A 22,769-nucleotide genomic window follows, 5' to 3' on the forward strand; every position below is an offset into this window, starting at 1 on the left:
CAAGTTTAGTTTGTGTCTAGACTTTGCTTTATTTGTTTTTGTATTTGTATATCTTTTAAAACTAAACTAAAATAAAATAAAATAAAGCACTTGAATTCTTAACTTTGACTCACCACAAAGTGGATTGTGCACAAACTGGTTACACTGGTACTTTTGCAGGTAAACTAGCTTGACTTGTGTAGGAATGATAGGTAACCAGCTGAAGCCAGAACAAATGTGTGAAAATTTTCCTTGTATTGGTTACCAGTAATAGTTTTAAATGATCTTTTAAATAGATAGTCCACCTAAAAATACATTCTGTCATCATTTTCTTATACCTCAGATGTATATGACTTTCTTTCTTCAGAGGAGCACAAAGATTTTTAGAAAGGAAAAAAAAAAAAATTATATATTATATAAATAATAATATTCCAAATAAATGTGTTCCCAAATACTGATGCTCCTAAAAGCACACACTTTGTTTATGATGTAAACCATATGATGCCAGTCAATGAATGTATGTATTTTGAAGCAAAACAAGAACTGTCATTTTTGGGTAAACTATCCCTTTATGTTTGTAAACAGCAGCTGTATTTTGTCAGTCCTCAGACCATTTACGGGGGAAATTTGTACACTTAAAATTCATCAATCTGGTTCACTTTAAGAAATCAAGAGCTCCATTCCCTTTTCAGTAACCATTTTGAACATGGTTTTAAAAAAAAATCTTAGCACTTGTACCTGGACCTTAAATTGGAAGCAAACCTCTCTTTAGCTTATAGTGTCTTAGTCCACATTACAGTCACACTGTTATATTCAGGAAGAAAATAAAGACAGAAATGTGTTCCCTTGAAGTCACCCTTGTTAACCTGAGCATTAAGTCCTGTAGACCTGTAAGTTTCTGTGGCAACAGGTCAACAGTCTTTTCTTATTGTGAAATGCTGTAAACCTCTGTCCACAAAAATGTTAGAAACTATGCAAATATGAAAGTAAAGTGAATGGTAAACGTTGCATTTCCAGATGCAGGCTGAACTCACAGCACGTGTAGAGATGAAAGTTTCCTGTATTAACTGAGGCACTAAGAACACTGCATCATGAGCTGCATGTGTGTAAATAAAAACGTTGCTTAGCTTCACTCAGAAACGTTTCAGCGCAACAAACTGTTTAATTCTAAAATTAAATTGAAGATTGCCTTTTGTGTTTTGATAATTGCACTAAGCCATATTTACTTCCATTGACAAATGATTGCCAAAGCAATGACACAAAACACAATGTTAGCGATCTTTTATGTTATTATGAGAATTGTTTTCGGTTCATTGTGAAACTCAGGTGGGCCACCACAGTCTAGGAAACTAATGGGAAACAGTGACCTAAACTAGCTTGTTTTTTTTTTCTCAGTATGGGGATGATGAACTGATATGACGAGTGTGTATTATATCTAACCTTTCTCTTCTCTGCACCCACAGGCTCTGAGCTCTTTTGAGTGGTGCCATGACCAGTCAGGGTGGTGGCCATGCAGACACACCTAGCCCCTCTTCTTCATCCTCTTCCTCCTCTCGGGCCTCAGCAGCACGTAAGCTGCAGGTGCAACGCTCACTGTCCCGAGATACCATCACCATACACTTTTCTGCCAAGGGAAATGAAGAAGAGGAGGAGGAAGAGGAGCTCTACGGGCTAGCTCTTTCCCCTTCTGGCCTTGAATCTGAAGATCAGACCGTTGTCACAGCTCAGGAGGCCAGCGAGGAGCTTCTCTCTGAAGGACTGGAAGCAGACATGGTCACAGGACTGTCATCCCAGACCCAAAGTTCTGCCCTGGCTATACAGCACCCCTCCATCAGCTTGGGTTGCACATCCACTTCTAGTCTAGCTAGCTTCTCATGGCCCTCTGAACAGAAGTCGACTGCCCTGGTACCTTCCACCCATTCAGCTTCCTCCAACTCATCCCCAGCCAAGGCCTCTGGCCTTCCCTCAAAGCCATTTCTCAGCATAGTCAAGTCCCTTTCCACTGAGGTGGAATCCCGTGAGGTCGCTCCCCAGCCAATAAGGCACCGGCATTTGATGAAGACACTGGTTAAGTCTTTGTCTACAGACACGGCTCGATCTGAGCAAGAGGCTTCATCGACTCATCGGCCCCTAGAATCCCGGCTCAATCTGCACCTCTTCAAACCTTTCACCCAGTCTCGCACTCCTGCTGCCAGTGGAGACTCCAAAACTGCTCCCTCATCCCCCCTCACCTCACCCGATAGCCGCTCCTTCTTCAAAGTTCAGGAGATGGAGGCACGTATTGAAGACACAAAGCGCCGTCTGTCAGAGGTCATGTCTGAGCCCCTTCAGCTGCTCAGCAAAATCATTGGCGAGGAACCTGGTGGCGTCAGCGCAAACACTTCCATGTCCACAACTGCAGGAGTCTCTTACCGTTCCAGAAACCTTTCCTCTAGCGCCTCTGAACTCTCCAACCTGTCTGCCCTCAATGGCCACTCAGAAAGCAACAATAACTACTGCATCAAGGAAGAGGAAGACATGGAGGGTGAAAGTCCTCTTGAGGGGCCAACTGTTGAGCTGCCTTTGCACAAGTCACCTTCTCTGGGATTGGACAGGTGTTTTATGTCAACGCTTGCTCGTCAAGAAGACGAAGAGTTTTGCGAGCTCCACACCGAAGACTTTGAGCTCTGTACTGACACAGAGTTAGATGGAGAAGGGCCTCGTTCATCCCAGGTCCGACGAGGGAGCACAGGGGGATGCAGCGAGGAACCAACTGAAGGAGGGGAAGAGGAGGAGGAGGCAGATGAGCCTCCAGGAGTACCCCACAATGCACTGATTCTTCTTATATCTATAGTTTATGGTTGCTTTGTGTTGCCACTTCCTACATATGTGTGTTGGGTGTTGACTGGAGTGGTGGCCGGTTTCATGCTAGCAATTCTGGTGGTGTGGCTGTCCGCAAGAGGCAGATCTTCATGTGTCCGTCATGCCAGCTGGAGCAGAAGAGAGAAATGGAACAGGGTTCCTGTGGATATCAAAGAACCAACCATTTACAAGGTGGGTTCCAACGCTGCTGTCAAAGGCAATTCTTGTGCAGTGGTTAAGGGTGTAGTTTTGAAAAACTAGAAGTTATACAAAATATTTGTATTTATTCGCTATTCATTTCACCATGTTTTTTTTTTTGTGGTGATAATTGATCATGCCAGTTATATAGGTACCTTGCTTGGAAAATATGTCCTCATTGCCTCAATTCTGCAAATGCTAAATTACCTAAAACAACAACAAATGCTGAATAATCGCAATGAAAAGTAAAAGAGAATTAAGTCAATTTTCATAGTATGCCCATCTACTCACAAATTGTTCAAAATTGCTTTTAAAATTGACACAAAATTACTCACCATTCCAGATTTAATTCAGACAGGTTTTATGACAAATCATGTTTTAGCAGTAGGGACCTTCAGTAGGCTCTTATGTTGATAAAAACCAACATGTCTGGCTAATAAAATGTATTTGTTGTTGCTGCTTTCGCCTTCTATGTTGAAATATTGAAAAAAAAAAATTGCATTGACATGTTCAGCAGTTAACCGTTCGCAAAGACAGTTACTCCTTAGTTATTGTTGCTATCCCCAACAAACAATTCTGCTCGCACACTACACTCAAGTGTAAAGCCTCCTTTCCACTATCTCCAAAGAAACGACAAGCGACAGACCGGAAGTCAGTCATTTCGAATGGCTCAACCCTCCGCAGGTTTTTGTATTTAGTTGTATTGAAAAAGTTTAAATTCGGTCGATCTTTTTAAACCCTTTTTAACATGGATTTTTATGGAGATCGGCTGTCAGGCCAAATGGCGGATGGCAGCATCAGCACATAATAGGCAATCTGACCAATTCTGATTGGTCAGATCACCTGTTAATCAAGCTCCCTGCAAATGGTCAATTTGTCTGAACTTGCGACTAATCCATATTTAGCCAACTGTATCTGTTCTTACAGTCTTGTCATGGATGTGATAATTGCTGTGTGTATATATCATCAAGGGTAACACAAGTACATTGCAGTATTGTGAAAGGTTTGCAAGCTAAAGCATCTGGGCAATTCACAAAACATTCTATCTTACTGCTAAGAGTTCTCCTAAATAGCAGTAAAAGTTTTCTTTTAAAACTTAATCACAAAGCTGATATGGGAGTCTCTGTCAGGGATTCATTTATAGAAGTATAGTAGAGTGCAATATTATGTTGCCATATTCAAGTAGACGTTTAAAAATAAAAATGTTAATTGCCACATTCAAATAAAGATTAAAAAATGCAGGCTAAGTGTCACTAATTAAACAATATAATATAGGTATATGTTCAGCTAATTGTCAGCCTGTATGCTTCTCGTAAAAAAAAATAGTGAATATGCATATAAACAGCCTTTTAATTAACAGAGTAGAATAATCATGGCTGATAGTAAGACAAACAAACAAAAAAGAAAACCAAACTGGATGAACAGATGTTACTTCTTGCCCAATTGGTTAATGAAAACAAGCATATAATCAAAGGGAAATTTGGAGTTGGGATAACCTCCAAAACCAAAGGCAATACCTTTTTAAAAGCTCATTATCATAAAATGTTTCTAAAATCTTTACATTCCGAGGCAGATTGCCGACAACCACCATTTTAGGATAGTTTGTGGCTTGGTCTTAGTGACTTAGGAGTCCTCTTCACTACTCCTAACGTTTCACAGATTTAGTAGCTCATTTTAGAGCTAAAGCGCTTTGTGAAGTACTCTTAAAGCAAAAAAAAAAAATTAGGAGTCCTAAATTTAGGACTGACACTGAGTTATGAGCTTCTTTTAGCCTTAAGATATTTTGTAAATATGGCCCCAGATCTCTATAGTCTAGTGTCTCCTTATTAATCCAGTAAGCATTGACCCTGATGCTTCTCTTCTCTTCTCTTCTCTTCTCTTCTCTTCTCTTCTCTTCTCTTCTCTTCTCTCTCTTCTCTTCTACTCTCTTCTCTTCTCTTCTCTTCTCTTCTCTTTCTTCTCTTTCTCTTCTTCTCTTTCTCTTCTCTTCTCTTCTCTTCTCTCTCTCTTCTCTTCTCTTCTCTCTCTTCTCCTTCTCTTCTCTCTCTTCTCTTCTCTCTTTCTCTTCTCTTCTCTTCTCTTCTCTTCTCTTCTCTTCTCTTCTCTTCTCTTCTCTTCTCTTCTCTTCCTTGCACTGTAAAAGTCTGTTGTTGTTGACACTTACTTCATTTTGCTAAACCTAGCTATTATGGTGTGGGTGGACTGCTTCCTGAATTGACAATTGATTAAAGTCATACTAGGGTGAAGAGTGTTAACCAGAGTCTTGAAAGGAGGTTGTTCCACTGCTGAGAATGGCTGAAGGCCTTCACAAAAAAGCTGATGACCAACTTATCTAGTGTGGCCTTGTTTGGCTTCTCCTGATAATGAAATGGTGGATGTTGTTGATGTCATGTTTCAATGCAGGACAAGAGAGCGTTAATGTGAAATTAATATAAACTAAGGTGTCTCCAGGTGACATTTCAACCTTCCGATAATACTGTTTCTGGGTCCAAGCCTCCACTGTATTTCAAGCTACAATATTGTCTCAACAGCCATTTATGAGCACATTATAGCACACCTTTAAGCTAAGCTTTCATAAACTCACTGTAACATTACCATCTTCAGGCTCACATTCTCCCACACAACAATATTTTCATGATTTAGTGAAGATGAACAGTTTGAAAATAAAGGATAGGATAATGATTTTCCAATAGTACTACAGCACACAGTGTGTATATTATTATCATTTATAGTTTGCTTGTTTGGACACAGTGATGTTATGTCAGAATGAACTACTTGATAGCAGCCAGGAATGCTTTAGGGTCATTATCATCATCGTCACCACTTAGTCTGTTGGTCTCTGCTTATATAGCCATTTATCTAAACTTAACTGAAGCAAAGAGTCACCAGATTATGTTTTTTGGTAAAGCTGTTATCCTTATCATTGGCAAGGTCCTTGATTGATTTAAAATCTTACAAATTAAGAGGTTTAGAACATTCAGGGATGTTTTTAATAAAAGTACCACACATTAATTATACTGGTGAATTTTTTTTTTTCCAAGTTTAAGAGCGATAACAGTTAAAATCCAATCAATTTTAAAAAAGCACACGCTGCAGTGATATTAACACAGCACATAACTGCTGTCTGCAGCACATGCTTAGAATAAACAGAAAGTTGTCTATGGTGGATGCTGAAATAGTTATAATAATAAAACTGTTACTTCAGTTAAAATATTTCTATATTTATTATAATTTTTGTTCTTGGGGTGAATGGACTTATATCATCATTTTAGCACAAACAAATAAGTGAAAATGTAATTATTTTCATTTGCACCAGTGGTGGTATTCGCCTTATATCAGTTTAACCTGAGTGACTGAGTGGAAGAGAGTAATGTGTGGTACGTCGTCATTTTGCCTGAGCTGTGTAATATTATCAGGCCTACCTTTGTTCATCTGACTGCCCATCCTTCAGCCAACAAAAGCAGTACTGTCCTTCCTCATACTTGTTTACTTAACAGTGCTGTAATCAATTTGTTCATTTTGGCCTTGTAGTGTGTGGTGTTTTTTTTATTTTTGGCATTTTTGCCTTTTATTTTGATAGGACAGTTAGTTGACAGAAAGTGAAGTGCCAGAAAGAGGGGGGGTGGGTTCAGGAAAGGTTGCCTGAAACACAACGGAGCTAAATATGTCGGCGCGCTACCCAAGAGGCTGTCAGCACCAACTCCTTTTTGTGTTACACGTCCTGGTCAGGCAATGCTTTTCAGGGGTATTTTTCTCCATTTTGTTTTTTGGGGCCAATTACTTAATGTTTGTCGAATTTTCACTGAATTGTGGTCAAGCGGTCTACATAAACGATGTACAATCGTGATAGCAGCTATTGCCTTTTATATTGGAAAAAACAAACAACAAAAACATTTAGAATGGACTGTGTGGGGTTTTTTATGTTCAGAATAATAACTTTGAATGCATTTGTAGAAAAACTGCATTCTCCAATTGCAATGTTTCTCAGAAGGTAGAAGCTGTATTATGACGTGACATAATGGTTAAAGGTCTGGCTTGTAACCCAGCAGTGTAGATTGTGCTTGGCCTCTTATTTACTACTTATATTTCTATTTTGTGGGCCATTTGTTGCATTGTAAAATTTCTGTGCTTATGTTTTCAGGGTTGGATGAATGAGATCCACAGCTATGACCCTGAGACATATCACGCCACACTCACTCACTCCGTGTATGTGCGTCTGGAGGGCTCTGTCCTGCGACTGTCAAAACCTAACCGCAATATTCCCCGCCGGGCAACCTTCAATGAGCTCAAACCTGACGTCACCTATGTTAGCCAGAAAATCTATGATCTCACCAACAGTAAGGTGGGTGGTAGACACGATCTCTCAGTGCACAACCTGTTTTGTTGCTTTGAATTTCTGCAATTAATTTACCCCAGAGCACTTAATGTACAGGCCCTATTCAAACTGTTAGTAGAAAATTTAATTTTTTGTTAATGTAAATTAAGGTTTGAGAATGTCTCTTATTACAGAATGTTTCTTTAATTGAATTATAGAATGTGACATAGAATTTTAGTATTTAAAATGTTACTGAGAAACGGCACTATAGTAATATTTTCCATGAATAATTGTACATTGAAACTTTTTTCTTGCATATACTGTAAGCGTCTGTGATACAGCATCTCATTTGCACAGAGCAAAGTGTGAAATCTGAACTTTTTTAAAACGCTGTTCTGTGAAGCTTTTCAAAAACAAAACTTATTAAACCCTTTACATGCATACTATATGGACATTTGAGTTCTTGGATTACAGATCTACCTGGTGCCTCATAGCCTGGCCAGGAAAAGGGTGTGGAATAAGAAGTATCCCATCTGCATTGAGCTGGCCAAGCAGGATGACTTCCTGGCCAAAGTGCAGGGATATAAGTCTGACGTGGTGGAGGAGAAGACCCCTGCAGCAGGAGACAGGCCTGAGGCTATAGGCACTAGTGAGGAACCAAAGAGAGTGCACACAGAACCTGTGCTGTACCTGTTTGGGAGAACAGGAAGAGACAAAGAGGAATGGTTCAGAAGGATGCTACTTGTGTCCAAGCTGAAATCCGAAGCCAAGAAGCCCTCTGGCCTGCCTACAAGTATGGTCCTTTATTCAGATCATTAGTACTTTCATTAAGAAAAAGTATATTTGCAGTGATAGCACAATAGATACTTTTCACATTTCTGGTTTTCTCAGAAGTGGAAAAAAAATATATATGTATGTATGTATGTATATGGGGGAAAAAAACTACATTTACAGTGTGAATAACTAGACACGCATCTTTGAAGACAGTCTTTGAAAAAAAGTTCCATAGAATATCTTTTTTATTGAATGAGGACCATTGAACGGGCTAAACTTTTATTCATACATCTATTCTCTTGTTTGTTTGTTTTTTTATTATTGATTAAATAATATTATCTCCCGGCAGGCTGTCTGTCTCATAGCCGCAGCAGCAGTCGTGGCAGTCTGGATGAAGTGCTCCAGTCTCATCCCAGACAAAAAGACCTTGATGCCAGTGTCAAACAGAAAGTTCTGGAATACAACGTCTATATGGCCAAATATGTCAGCCAGTCTGCAGGCAGCACAACCACAAGCCCTGTTCAGAGTGCTGGAAGCAGCCCGGGAATCGTGAAAAAAGTACATAATATTTCACAGTGTCCGTTTTCCTAAAAGCAGTAATCTTTCATTTAAAAACAAAACATCAGCTAAACCAACTCTGCCTATCAAATACTGATACTCATACATCCAGACTTTGACTTTGTTTCCATCCACATATTTTTTTATGTGAATTTTGGGATATTGCATTAAAAATGCTGGATGGAAATGGCAATATGGGCATAAAGTCTTAATGTGCTATAAAAACTGTACACTCAGTTGAGCCAGATACATTTTTTAATCCGATAAGACAACATGCATAAACAACAACGTAAACGTTTACTGAATAATTTTGGTGTAGCAAAAGACTCATGTCACACATGTGACTCAACAGATGATGGGACTGGATAAATGTACTAGCCAGTGCATTCATAAATCTTAATCATATAAACATAACCAATATCTGAGATTGTACAAATTGATTTCATATTTCAAAATTTTATGTAACACATTACGTTGTATGGGATGTTTACCAGTAACTGTAAAGTCTGTGACATTACCTTGGTGTCTTCCAATAAAGATCTATTTCCCGTTGTGTTTGTCACACAGTTTCCAGCCAGTCGTGAGCAGGAGTCCGAGTCTGAAGCCTGGGTCAATGCACTTTTAGGTCGCATTTTCTGGGACTTTCTTGGGGAGAAATACTGGGCAGATATGGTGTCCAAAAAGATCCAGAAAAAGCTGAGTAAGATTAGGGTGAGTACAGATAGGTTTACATTTCACACCAGATTGTCTGACTGTGTATACTTTTAAAACAGTAACTTAGTGTCTTGATTATTACAGCTGCCATACTTCATGAATGAACTGACCCTCACCGAGCTGGACATGGGAATATCTATTCCTAAAATTCTCAGCTCATCCAAACCATCTGTGGATCACAGAGGTAAAGCCTGCTCTGTAATCCTGATTTATGCTTACTATTGCTAATAAAGGAAAAATGATTAGCCCGAAAGGGGAAATATTTATAAATAATTATTATTAAATAAAGATAAGAATTACTTGGTCTCAGACATCAGGTATGCATAATTAATCAGCATGATTAGGGGCTTGAATTTATGAGCATACACTACAAACAACAACATGTGTGCATACAAACCAGACTTTACCTAAACCAAACACTTAACCTACAGTATACCAAAGTACAGGTTATAGAGTTTAAATTAATACAAATTATAAAATAATTATATAGGAAAATTGCACACAATAAATTATAGGATTAAAAGGGTGTTTCCGTGTTCTCTAAAATAATTTTGGGTCTTAAACAGTCTTATCTTGCTGGTGTGTCTTTGCTGCTAATTTCAGTTTAGGTAGTTCCACAGACACTCTGGCACCTAGTTTACTTGTTGGATGTGGGATATTGTGGATACGTAAGGAATAATTGACAATGATCCATTAAATTATTAAAAAATAAAGCACAATTCTGCACATCAAGACATTGTTCAGATTATGTATTTCTAACCTTTATAATTTTTTGTCCTTAAAATGTTCTTGTGCTTTGGACTAATTTCTTTGATCTTATCTCAAGCCTCCGTTGCTAATTCCAAAATGTCATTTTGGAGCTAGTAGTGGAGGCTTGAGCCATTAATAATTCAGTTATTAATGCAGTCTAATGTGGTTACTCCATAGTTCATATGAAAATTCAGTCATATATTACTCACTCTGGTGTTGTGGTGGTATCTGTACATACTCAAATCATTTACTGTGGACTCTCCTGCAAAACCATTAGATGTGCCTCGGCCACAGTCAAGCTATATCTGCACTGTACTGATGGAGCAGCACTCCTACAGTGAGTCTGTGTGATTTGGTAAATGACCAGACTCCTGCCAGCTAGTTAAACTTCTCGTTCGTCATCGAGGAAGCAGCCTGCTGAGCTCAGAGCATCAGTGCGTCTCTGAGCCAATAAGAGTGGAGTGAACTCAAGTACTGACCTTTCACTCACTCAGGAGGAAGTGTGCGTCATGACAGCATGGCTTTTAAGATTGCCGGGGGTTCACTAACGACTCCTGAATGAATTTAATCAGTGTAAACCCATGCTGGGTGCAGAATTCCAGACCGCTTGATTTGATGAAGAGTTTTGAAATCAGAGAAATATGAAGGAAAGAAGTGCTTTGCAGGTTTTCAGGGGACAAGCAACTGGTGGCCTGTTGTGTCAATAGTAGAGAATCAAAGCAATCATGTATTTTTGGCTAGTGAAGCTTGATGGTGAAATGATAAAAAAAAGTATCAATATAATTTAGATATATTTGTTTCATAATGTTCAAAATCCGGGAAATGATTATTCTCCAGGAAGAGTTTTCTGTTTTACTAGTGGGACACCGCAAATAACACATTTTTTGTTGTTCTGTAAATGCACTGACATTGTGACATCCATTTGGAGGTGTGACCAAATACATTTTGGGACCGCTGTATAAACTACTGTTTGAATTTCCATTTGTAGGCCTTTGGTTTGACTTGGAGATCTCATACAACGGTTCCTTTCTTATGACTCTTGAAACCAAGATGAACCTGACCAGATTGGGAAAGGAGGGGGAAGGACTTGGAGAACAGGGAAAAGAAGGGTAAGAGTGACATTTCAGAAGACAGAAGTTCCTCATCGCTTGTTCTAAATATCTGGGCTTCTGCCTTTTTGTGTTTATTTGATGGGCTATTTTTTTCTGTTGGATGTAATTATCATTTACAAAATTGTGTTTTTTTTTTTGTTTTTTTTTTACTGTTTCCTCTGGACTGATTTCTTTTTGGATGTGAATTCTTAATGGTGAGTTGAATCAGGGCTTTTCTGAAATCTCTCAATGTATTGCACATTGCAGCTGCTTAGAATTTAGCTCCATGCATTAAACTATAACAGTAAACACTTCACCACTGAAACACCACCACATCCCTGCATGTGCTTGCAGAAGTTCTGTTCCAAGCCCTTGAATGAGCGTCACATTGCATTCTGGGATTGCGACCACAATTTATACCTGTGGTTCTGTCTCTGTGTGTGAAACACGCAAACAATATCTACAAGTGTTACAGCTCACTGGGATTCAGAACAGACCTTTCATCTTTGTTTTTCAAGAAGTGCTTTTTTGATTGTGTATCAGCTGTGGAGTTTGTCGAATTTAGTATTGGTGTGTTGCAGCTTTGCAAATCCCCTTGCTTTCAGAAAGCCAGTTATCATAGAAATATACTGCCTAAGCCTTTGTTTGTCTATGTTCATGGACCAGAACCAGACCACGCACTTACTTCCTGGCCGACAGTGATGAAGAGTCATCGAGTGCAGGATCTTCTGATGAGGAAGATACCGTGGAAGTGCCTGAAATTCCAGGAGTGGAAGGGTGAGATTAAGGAACTTGCCATTTGCTTCTGTGTTTAATTTAGGATATTGTTACCAGTTTAACAGCTTGGACACAGAATCTCTCTATGGGTTAAAGATGGCTGCACACCAGGGGATAAAGGTACTCTTGCAGAACATGCTGTATAATAACTGGCTCGTGGTCTCTTTTCTTCACAGTTATGTTGGGGGACACCGACCCAGCAAAATCATGCGCTTTGTGGACAAGATTGCCAAGTCTAAGTATTTCCAGAAAGCCACGGAAACAGAGTTCATTAAGAAGAAGATAGAGGAGGTGTCCAATACGCCGCTGCTCCTGACAGTGGAGGTTCAAGAGTGTCGAGGAACACTAGCTGTCAATATTCCACCACCTCCAACAGACAGGATATGGTATAGCAATTCCTTCAATATCCTCTTCACATTACCATTGCACAGAAGTAAAGTCTGATAGTATCTCTGGGCATCCTACAAGTTGCTAGCATGCCATCTGCTGGTCATTATTCAGTACACATCAAGATATTTTATGCCACTATCTGTACAACTAAGATTTGATTTTAAAATGCATTTAAAAATGTAATTGCATGCTTGAAACACATGAAGTCATATTTTTGTGTGTCTTTTTGCAATTTTTCTGTAAATTAGACACCCTGCAAATATATACATTTTTAGAACTCAAAAGTAAAACATGTTCCTGAAATTAAAGTGTTCAGAGTAAAGACTTGAATATGGACACATGTGGATGTTTCTGTTTATTTCAGGTATGGTTTCAGAAGTCCTCCTCATCTGGAACTGAAAGCTCGGCCTAAACTGGGTGAAAGAAAGGTTACTTTTGCTCATGTGACCGACTGGATAGAAAATAAACTCAATCAGGAGTTTCAGGTAAGCATATGTGAACTTGACATGAACACTAAAATGTTTTTCCATGGATTTAATTATGAATGCAAAAATAATTGCATTATAAGATCATTAATGCATTTTTGATTTCATTATTTTAATGCACATTTATTTTCATAAAATATTTCTGTAGTTCTTGCAATTTCAGGAGGATTTTAAAGAATTTGGTTGACTATATTACAAATGATAGAATTGTAAAGTTCATAATTTTAATATCAGACTACATTAATAAGCCTTCTCAAAAGTGCGATAGGATAGGAAGGATTGCCATTCATTAGTACAGGGGCCTCGAGGTTCACTTTCCTGCTGAGTTTAGCTCCACCTAATCAAACACCCCTAAAAAAACTAATCAAGGTCTTTAAATTTTAGTTTGATCAAGGTTAGAGCTAAACTCTGGGGGGAAAAGTAAGGGCCAAAACTGAGTTTCCCTGCTCTAGTGGACTTCTCTCAGTAATTAAAAACTGCAAACTCATTCCCAGTTTGGAGTCAAATATTTTATGTATACATACATAAGGAGCTCACAGATGAGATCTCTGAATGTATCAATTGAATAACAATCATGCAAGCACCTTCGGGTACATTTGTTTGCGGTTATTAGACAATGCTTTTATTTTTGTTTTCCTACTTCCTCTTCTTGACCCTCTAACGCTTCCATTACCTTACGCAGAAAATATTTGTAATGCCAAATATGGATGACGTCTGGCTGCCTATCATGCACTCTGCCATGGACACGCGTTCCAATGCCAATGCCTTGAAGAATGAAGAAACCTTGGACCCTGAGGAGTCCCTTGAGGACATGTGAAGATTACTTAATGTATCAAACAAAAGATAAACACTTCAGTCCCATGAGGGCAGGACTATACCTGAGTTAAAAATTACAGGTGCCATTATTGCCCATTGAAAAGAGCTGTGAAAAATCAGAACACATCAGTAACTATAAAAGAAAGGATGATATTGCTTGCTTGCTTGCTTTTGATTTGTTTGGGACAGTATGAATGCACATGCTGCTGGCCCTTAAACAGGATAAACAGGTTTTGGTGACATACTAAAATGCACACAGGTGATGTTGAACAACTCGTAAAGAAACAGTATAGGATATAGAAGACTAGGTAAAGTGTATACACTACCTCTGTTTGATGCACGCTGACTTACCAAACGTCCTAGCGTCGCATGACAGAACCTAAACTCTTTCCTTCAAAAGCCTAACATCTGGTCAGCAGATATGAATAACAACCGGAGGGCTTTTACTGGACTTTTGGTATGACAGGGTGCCTGCAAACCACCAGGAGAGTTCAATATTTGGGGCCGTGCATCCTTGGGATGTATAGAACGTGCTAAAAACACCCGTAATGGATAAATCTGGTCATTTTAACAGAAAATCGAAGCCAAAAGGGGGCATTTCTGAGATTTGCACCCATTTATGATTTTTCTCATGATTGTCATATGCTTCTAGCAGCAAATAATTTATTAGACACAACAGACCTACTAGTTACCACCATTATCCTCTTCCATTCACCGCTGCCTGAGCCCTCTTTGTGGCGTCCGATTATGCAATTATAGATCAATTTCACTGTGCTCAAGAGGGACACCAGCCAATAACCTCTCATCCCTAAGCCATCCCTACTCAAGTGGACCATTCTAGAGGATAGGGTTCTATGTGAGATCTCTCCAATCATTGCCCCTCTGCAATGGCCATAGATCAGTGGTTCTCAAATGGTGAGTCGCAGGTCTATTCTCAGAGAAAAGCAGGGATTAAGGTGCAAAGTTAAGACAGCATGATAAATAGGCCAATCTTTTAAAAGAGAGGGGAAAGACTTTTCATATCTTTGTATAGTTTGAGTTTGTCATCTAATCAGCCCTGCCGTGTTCTGGTACAAATTCATCTCACAGAACTCAAACGAATCTGTCTTGTTTGTAGAGCAACCTGAAAGGGCAAATTCGCTGTGGGTTGTAATTTCTGCTGGTTTTTAGAAAGGTGTTTTATGATCGTACAAGTAAAAAAAGATCTGTGATTAACAGTACTTAAGAGGCTTTCAAATTTTTACATAAATTACACTCAAATGTGAATTTTAAGCCAATGTGTTTTTCATAAATGTATCCAGAACCTAATTTTTTTCTCTTCTGGGTTTTTGAACTGAATATTGAACAGACTGATGCTAATGGACTGAATGTGTGGCCTGCCCTCGCCTTTAAAAACCATTAACAAAACTGCACAAGGTGTATAAAACAAACCTGACTACATATGATCTATATATTTGCGCCGAATACAATGTTTCTTATACAGCCTGTTTTGTAAATAACTTTGTATATTTTGGGGTAGTTCATGGTAATAATAATATATTTCAGTGTTTGATTTGAAGGGTATTTTTGTTTACTTTTTGAATTGTGTTGGGATGTCCCATCTTGAAACTGGGTCCTGAAGCAAAATCAGTTGAGAACCACTGGGCTATACCTCACATTGCATTTCAAATCAAGGCTCAAAATAAGTGCTATTCTATTTCCAACGCAAATTAACTCATGTCTTGTGTACATGTGAAGAAGCTTGTTGAATGTACAAAACAGTTCATCATTTTGTCTGCCTAGTTTGGCATAGTTTGTCAAGTGTTGCTATTTTTGTTGCTGTCGGGTAGACATTTTTTTTTTATTATTTAATATGCTTACAGGCCATTGGTGTATTAAATCATGTAGGTAGTTTCTGTTGAATAACAGTGGCAAGTGAACTTTACCATCTAAAATATCATGAGTTTTGACATTTATCCATTATCAGATACTTAACAGGTATTGAAAGGTCTGAAAAAAGTGTTTAATATCCAACGCCACAAATTCTGTATCTTTGTGAATTATGGCTTTTTCCACCTCCATTTTGCATTCAAGTCTAAGTATCAATACTACATGTAATTTGATTTCGGTGTGTTTATTTTGTATCAATGTTTATGCTTCAATATTGCCATTCTCAATTGATATTTTGTGTGTGCTCTGCCAAGTGCTGTTTCCTTTGCGCAATATTTCATTTGAATATTGTGTTCTGCCATATTGACAACATGATTGTGTGTAGAAATTGATAAACTGCTTTTGCAAAAATAATTCCAGAGGCATTTTTTCAAAGCTTTTGTTGAATGGTTTTAATGTTTTTTTTTTTTTTTTTTCAGTTATAACAAGCCCTTGTTTGACCCATTTGAGCCACGAAGGGGCTCCACAGGTTCAAAGACAGTGCTTGAATATAACATTGCAACAAATGAAATATACCATTATGGGCCCCTTACTCAGATCCACTATTACCCTCTAGTTCAGTGCCCCTTTATGTAGTAGAACAATCGTGGAAAATAATGCATATACATACAAATAGTTGTCGACTGCTTTTAAAAGAGCAACCTGGGGGGAAATCCAAGAGGCTCCAGTTATAACAAGCTTTTAATGTTGCACTGTTGCTTGACCCACTGAGTCATGAAGGGACTCCACAGGTTCAAATACAGTGCTTACATATTTTTACATAACACAGCAACAAATGACACACGCAAAGACGTTTATTTTGTTTATTGTTTACAGACACAAACAGGATTGATCATTTTTGTTACATTCACATAAAATATCACAGTACAGTATAAAGTTATACAAGTACATCTGTAATACACACAGCCATTACAATGAACATACAAACCTCCGCCTCTTCCAATTCACCTTCTCTCCCTGTTGCAAAAGAAAACAACATCTTAAAATCTAAGTTTGAAGCTGGAATTAATGTTTAAGGTGAAATTCGCCAGTCTTGTCAGTTATTTTGACTTGACATCACTGATGTTCAGCAGTCTAACGCAGTAAACACATCATTCAAGACCACACAAAGATAAAATGTATGATGCTGTGAAGTAAGGCCTTGTCTTACCTAAAGTCACTGGCCACAAAGTCCACTACAACAGCAAATAAGCCTAAAAGAGGGACAAAAACAATGTCACTGATGTATTATAATTTAATAAACATGAGGATTTATGAAAAACTCTTGAATATAATTTCACGGTGAATGAGGTAAGCCATGCCGCATACGTGCACAGGAGGACACCACGTGCTCACGTTTCTTTAGTAAGTTAGAGTAAAATACATACATACGAAATATACAAAACGTAAACTTACAATAACGTTCCAGTTCTTTTAAATAAATAAATACAATCAAAAGTCAAATTTAATAATACATACACTTTTGTCAGCAGATAGGTTACATTTACCTGAATTAGTCGACAACAAGAGTTCACTTGTCCGTCAGATTTAATGATGAACAAGTTTTTCCTCAATTTTATCACTCTCGGGCTTACCATTCTAAACTGCTGATGGAGAAGTGAGACGAAAAACAAGTAATCTGACCTTCTGTCCCTCCGTCGTACGAAATGAACTGAACTAATCTCCAGACTAGTTCAGAGAGCTGTTCTTTATATGGGGAGACACCAACCTCCGCGCTCCGCTTGGCTCACGTGTGCCTTGGTAACCAATCACAGCATAGCCCTGACGTCATTGAATTGCTGTCAGAGCTGCATTGGCTGAAAGACAATCAGTCACTCAACACAGTGCGGTCAATGGAGGAAAAATGTGGTTCCAAATACTACAGTAATAAGAGAAAACAATAATAATAATAATAATAATAATAATAATAATAATAATAATAATAATAATAAAAGATGTTTATACAATACAAATACATTTACCTACAAACATGTTGTTGTGCCATGGGCTTGGCACAACACGTGTGTTGTCACGATGTGCAATAGTAGGCTGTGTACAGAAGGATGTGCTGCTGTACTACTGGGGCCACTCACAGGATTGTCTGATTGTCCTCATCCCACCCCATACTACTCTAACAAAAGTTTCCTTGATAAATTGTCCTTATTTTAAATGAATAATAATAATAAAAAAAATATAAATATAATAATAATAAATGACTAAACGTAAATGTATCAGTATCCACCTTCGATATGGAAGTTAAGCTATTTTCTTTGATTCCTGATTCAATGGCATCCATAAAAAAAAAAGATATAAAAAAAACAAACAAAAATAATAAACCAAAAAATGCAAAAAAACATAATCTTCAAAATTCAACAATAATAAAATAATGATAATAAAATAAAAAAAAATATGATAACAAATACCAATTTGAAATTTCAAGCAGCATAATGTTTCGTACAGCAAAATATCTGGAAGTACCACTGGCGTACCTGCTCTTACAATAAAAATGAGACTGATACTGAGATGCTTACTTTAAAAATATGCAACTGGGGATATATATTTGCATATTTTTAAAGTAATATATATTTATTTATTTATTATCTGTATTTATTAATACACAACACAAGCATTTTATTATTTAAAACATTTTAAAGCAGAGTTTATTTATTTATCTTGAACAATGCCAAAAAGTGTAAAGTACAAAAAGAAAGACTAATAGCAAAAGGCTATATTGACAACTTCATATGTAAGAACTGTACTTATTTATTATCACTATCCAGGGGTGTAGATTACGCGGGGGACGGTTTTCAAGAGCTGGTGTGAAAACATATAGATTTAAACTCAAAGAGACAGGATAGTCTGCGCATGACCTGATATTTTATTCGGACCCAGTCACCCAGAATAAGGCGAGATGAACATCGAGGAGCGCTAAACACTCATGCAGTGTGTGTTTCATTCATACTCGAATCACTAACCCTCACTATCGCAAAAACTCTAACCAACAAAATGGACTACTATCACTACTGCCATTACTGTAATTGACAAATTCTACAAAATTCTTACCGTTTCTATTGTTAAATTTTTTGGGACAGATTGTATGAGTGGCTGAAGACAAAATAATAATAATAATAATAATAATAATAATAATAATAATAATAATGTCTGCCTCTGACTATTACATTGTTAAATTTGGTGTCTTCGTGCAAAACAAAGAGATTGATTTTCTGGGCAATAATGTGTTTATTGTAGCCAAGTTTTATATAGCCTACATAAATGTAGATTTGTTAAAGTTTCTCCTTGTTTTAAGGCATTTAAAAATTATTTTAGAATTTTATTTAAATCCATAAAACAATTAAAGTGCCCCTGTTGTGGATTTTTGAACGTCAACATGAAACATTAGCATATTGCCCGCCCACTTGTTGGTCTTTTCTGCTTGGTCTGACTGAAAATGCAAATTCATTCTTTGCCACCAGGTTCCGCTTTTGGAGCGTAAAAATAGCGGTTTCCCCGGTAACGCTGTAAACAAACCAGCACTGCGCTCACAAACGCTGCTTTATCAGGCATTACAGGCTCATGATGAAATGAAAATGAGACCAATCCTCTAATCACCACAGATTAGAGTCACACAAAGGAGGGGTTTGGAAAAATGTTTTGTTGCGCGAATCGTTTGGGAGTCTTTGAGCAAGTAAGGTAAAAATAAATGCCTATTAAAAGACAATGAATGTGTTTTTGTTGTTGTTGTGGTGGTTGTTTTTTACCTTGCGTGCATGTCAACCTGTTGTTGGGGACTCCCAAAACCAAAATATGAACCTTTCATTACCCATAATAGGGGCACTTTAAAAACGAAGAGTACCTTAAAAATCCCTAAACTTCTGGTAGTATACAAAGACTGACCTATATAAAATGTATTTTTTATTTTGTGTTGTATTTTGCTTTTGATATTATTTTAACTTTATTTTATTCTATTTTTATTATCATTGAAATTTATTATATGCTGCTTGGATTTACTGTTAATGGGTTTAACAATGGAAAGATGACAATGCCAGTTTGTTATTTGAAGGTTAAATAAATTCACGTTTCCGTTCCAAGATGAACGTTTCCGTTCCCCGCCTCCAGCGTGTTGAGCGCATGCGCAGGAGCACTAGAGGAAGAGAGCTGATGAACACATTGAGCCCGTCTGTTTAGTAGTACATAGTACAATGAGAAAGTAAACCACCGTTGGGCGAACGTATCTGCCGTGTATTCTCAGGTCTGCGTGTTTATATGTGTGAATGATGGCGTGGGGAGTGTGCAGCCGGGCTCTGGTGTGGATTATAACTGCGATCATGTGCTGGAGTCACAGCAGCTTGATGGTGAGTTACTGATCGATTACCCTGCTTCTGATCTCTGATCATTACAACGCAGGTTACCACATTTATCCTGGAGTCAAAGAAGCCTTGTGATGAGTCCAAACACTGCTGATCGATTACCGTCCTTCTGATCTCTAAACATTTTGACCTGTGGCCTTGTATCATCTTTTTGTTATTAGTCTAGTTTGTGTGCCATTAAATAGGTGTGAGGCTGATCTGTGTTGACCTGCTATCTGATCTGAGTGTATGGACAATAAAGACTTCAGAAATACAGCATATATGATCCTGAAGCTCTGATCAGTGTATGATTAATAGTGTCAGAGTTGTATTAAAGTTATGTCTCGATCGCCCTGTTAGATGTGGGTTTGACCTATAGTGTTGTACTATTATGTAGTTCTATTCTGTCATTTGCTGTACTTTCCTGTACTCTACTGTAGTGTATTGTCCTTTGTGTGTGTGTGTCAATTAACTAGAGTATCTTTGTCTACAGTGTCAAGAACAGGATTAGATCTCAGCCAGTATAAGCCTTTCAAGACAAACCCTTTCCAAAACATACTTATTAAATATCACTAGATTTACAGCAGTGTAGCCTAGTCACAGACCTGGTGTAGTGATGCTTCAACTCAATCTGATAACTTTTACTAAGATCCATAGACATCGGCAAGATGCTGTAGAGTAGCTGATACAGATCTGGGCTGGAAAATGAAAGTGGAAGGTTCAATCCCTAGCAGAGTCGATTCATGAAGTTTTACTGTTGCACCTTTGATCGAGATACTCCAGGAGAACAGAATATAAATACAAGTCATCTTCTATATAGCCTACATTATCAGTTAAAAGTCATATCTATGCACATTTCCCAAGATATTAAGTTTTTGGCAATAAATGAAAATGAGGCTGTGTGGAATAGATACATTTTAATGGACTGTGCTGCTGTTTTACAACATGTCAGTTGTTCAGCTGACAAAACGTGTTCCCAAAAACACTTTTCATACACAAAATCCTCATTAAAATGGGTTTGAAAGCTGAGTTGTGAAAATGACTTTCACAGCCTTGTTTTCATCTGCATTAATTCAATATGGCATGTTCCTTGAATAAAGTCTGTTGACTTATTAATGCTCCATATTGCTCTTATATCTGTCTGGACTTGTAACACACAGGAAGTGAGTGACTCATGATCGTAGCAGACCTCTGAGAGAGAGCACATGGTCGCTGGCCACTGCCAGACTCGGTGCAGTGTGTGTAGAGGGCTATGTTCATCTCTTATCACGGGTGTATGTGAGCAACTTGTGTGGAAAGAGCCATGGTAGGCCAATGTGGAGGGCACCCAGCTCTTGTGTTATTGACATAATGTCGCTGAACACAAATTCATTATTATTAAGTATGTGTATGTATTTTTTTTTGTTTGTAGTGATTCTCTGCTGTCTAAAGTGAAAGTCTGTCCTGTTAGAAATGCAACTATCAACTAAACGTATTTCCAGCATTAAACCGAAAGACCAAGTTATTAAACCTTGTTACCAGTTATGTTCTTAAAAAATGTGCCAATAAAAATATAAACATAAATTAAAAAAAAAAAATTAATTGCACAGACACATTTATCCATAGTGACTTGCAAATGTGAGTAATTGAAGTAAATGCAATTAATTTAAGGGAAAGAACAAAATAATTAGTGCTAAAAGTCCTTAAGTGTAAAAGTATGTTATATTTTTTTTTCTCTTTTTTTTTTTTTTTTTTTTTTTTTTTTTGCAGCTTAAAACATATTAATCATATATTATATTCCTTGGTTTTTATTGTCACTGCTGCCAGCAGATGTTACAGAATAATCAGTAATGACATGTTGTCATTTATTTAGTTGTTGCAACCCTAGTGTACGTAAATATGTTTTTTGGTAGCCCTATGTTACCAAAAGATGTGAATGTACTTTTATGTTATAGAGTTTTGTACCTTAAGAGCAGGTTACATCTCATAAATATCTATGACTCAGTGAATAAACATTGCTTTCGTGTGTGAGACTGTGTTCTCAACCTAGCCTTCCTTAAATTAAAGTTTTAATTGCAGAACTTTCAAGGTATGTTTAGCAGTATGGCAGTAGTCTTTAATGGTTGCACATCGCAGTTGTCTATTAAAATAGTTTCTCATATTTCCCTTTTCTTGTGTGCAGTAGGAGAATGAGGATGTGGAAATCTAAGACTGGGTGGACCCGCTAATCACATGTTTTACAAAGCTTCCAGCATCAGGCACTAGTTTATACATCTGTGGAAAAAATGGCATGAGGGGAGCTGAACGTAATAAGACTCCCAATCTTTCCCGGAAATGTTTTGCACTACACTAGCTAGCTAGAGTATGTAGTATTATGCAACAGGGTGATGCAATGTCTACCTTGTTTTTTAAGTTTTATAACAGCTGCTTGTTTTTGAGTATTTTACTATTCATTAAATAAATGAGTGCTTTTAGTTAACTTTTGTTATGCCATAATTTTAAATTAGTCTTAGTTAGATTTTCAGTGCCTTCACATTTGAGTCCTCTTTGAAAGAGCTAAGCTCAGTGGATCAAAAAATAAACCAAGTATTAAACATCTCATTACAGTCTCTGTTCTTAAAATTGTATTCATGTTTTGGAAAGGAAAAAAAGCTTTTCAGCATATAAAAATTTGGTACTTACACTGTGACAGTATTTTTATGGATCAGTGGAATTTATGAGTGTCCATGGTAAAGAAAAATCTAGTTCAAGTTTAGTTTAAAAACTATATAAACACCTCATATTATGAATTGATTTATTTATTTGAATAACACATACCATTATCAACTAGTTTGCAATTATTGCAATT

The 22,769-nt window shown here is 37.5% G+C and overlaps 2 protein-coding genes, 1 long non-coding RNA gene and 1 other non-coding gene across 8 annotated transcripts in view; 2 read left to right on the plus strand and 2 right to left on the minus strand.

Moving 5' to 3' along the window:
• Window positions 1-15,971, plus strand: part of LOC109109164 (testis-expressed protein 2-like) — a 36,093-nt gene extending 20,122 nt beyond the window's left edge. For 4 of the 5 annotated variants that reach the window (XM_019122301.2, XM_019122315.2, XM_042720944.1 and 1 more), the window contains exons 2-12: window positions 1,443-3,012; window positions 7,160-7,360; window positions 7,808-8,126; window positions 8,457-8,665; window positions 9,233-9,376; window positions 9,464-9,563; window positions 11,118-11,238; window positions 11,887-11,997; window positions 12,174-12,383; window positions 12,752-12,872; window positions 13,555-15,971. In XM_019122301.2, the coding sequence (XP_018977846.1) occupies window positions 1,468-3,012; window positions 7,160-7,360; window positions 7,808-8,126; window positions 8,457-8,665; window positions 9,233-9,376; window positions 9,464-9,563; window positions 11,118-11,238; window positions 11,887-11,997; window positions 12,174-12,383; window positions 12,752-12,872; window positions 13,555-13,689 (3,216 nt within the window). In that variant the 5' untranslated portion in view covers window positions 1,443-1,467 and the 3' untranslated portion in view covers window positions 13,690-15,971. The remainder of the gene's footprint in view (window positions 1-1,442; window positions 3,013-7,159; window positions 7,361-7,807; window positions 8,127-8,456; window positions 8,666-9,232; window positions 9,377-9,463; window positions 9,564-11,117; window positions 11,239-11,886; window positions 11,998-12,173; window positions 12,384-12,751; window positions 12,873-13,554) is intronic. The other variant, XM_019122354.2, reaches the window with a different exon arrangement.
• A 260-nt stretch (window positions 15,972-16,231) lies between these two features.
• LOC122136938 lies at window positions 16,232-16,365 on the minus strand. The gene has a single exon (XR_006154424.1). It is a non-coding gene; the product is annotated as a small nucleolar RNA SNORA50 (small nucleolar RNA).
• A 41-nt stretch (window positions 16,366-16,406) lies between these two features.
• On the minus strand, window positions 16,407-17,469 carry LOC109109208. The gene is made up of 2 exons (XR_002021039.2): window positions 16,768-17,469; window positions 16,407-16,574 (listed from the first exon to the last, which is right to left on the minus strand). It is a non-coding gene; the product is annotated as an uncharacterized LOC109109208 (long non-coding RNA).
• A 2,232-nt stretch (window positions 17,470-19,701) lies between these two features.
• The window catches only part of LOC109113237 (serine/threonine-protein kinase/endoribonuclease IRE1-like), a 31,144-nt gene continuing 28,076 nt past the window's right edge, over window positions 19,702-22,769 (plus strand). The window contains exon 1 of the mRNA XM_042720946.1: window positions 19,702-19,948. Coding sequence (XP_042576880.1) covers window positions 19,868-19,948 — 81 coding nt within the window. The 5' untranslated portion in view covers window positions 19,702-19,867. The remainder of the gene's footprint in view (window positions 19,949-22,769) is intronic.

The sequence above is a fragment of the Cyprinus carpio genome, chromosome B3 (genome assembly GCF_018340385.1).
Source record: "Cyprinus carpio isolate SPL01 chromosome B3, ASM1834038v1, whole genome shotgun sequence".
Taxonomy (NCBI): Eukaryota; Metazoa; Chordata; class Actinopteri; order Cypriniformes; family Cyprinidae; genus Cyprinus; species Cyprinus carpio.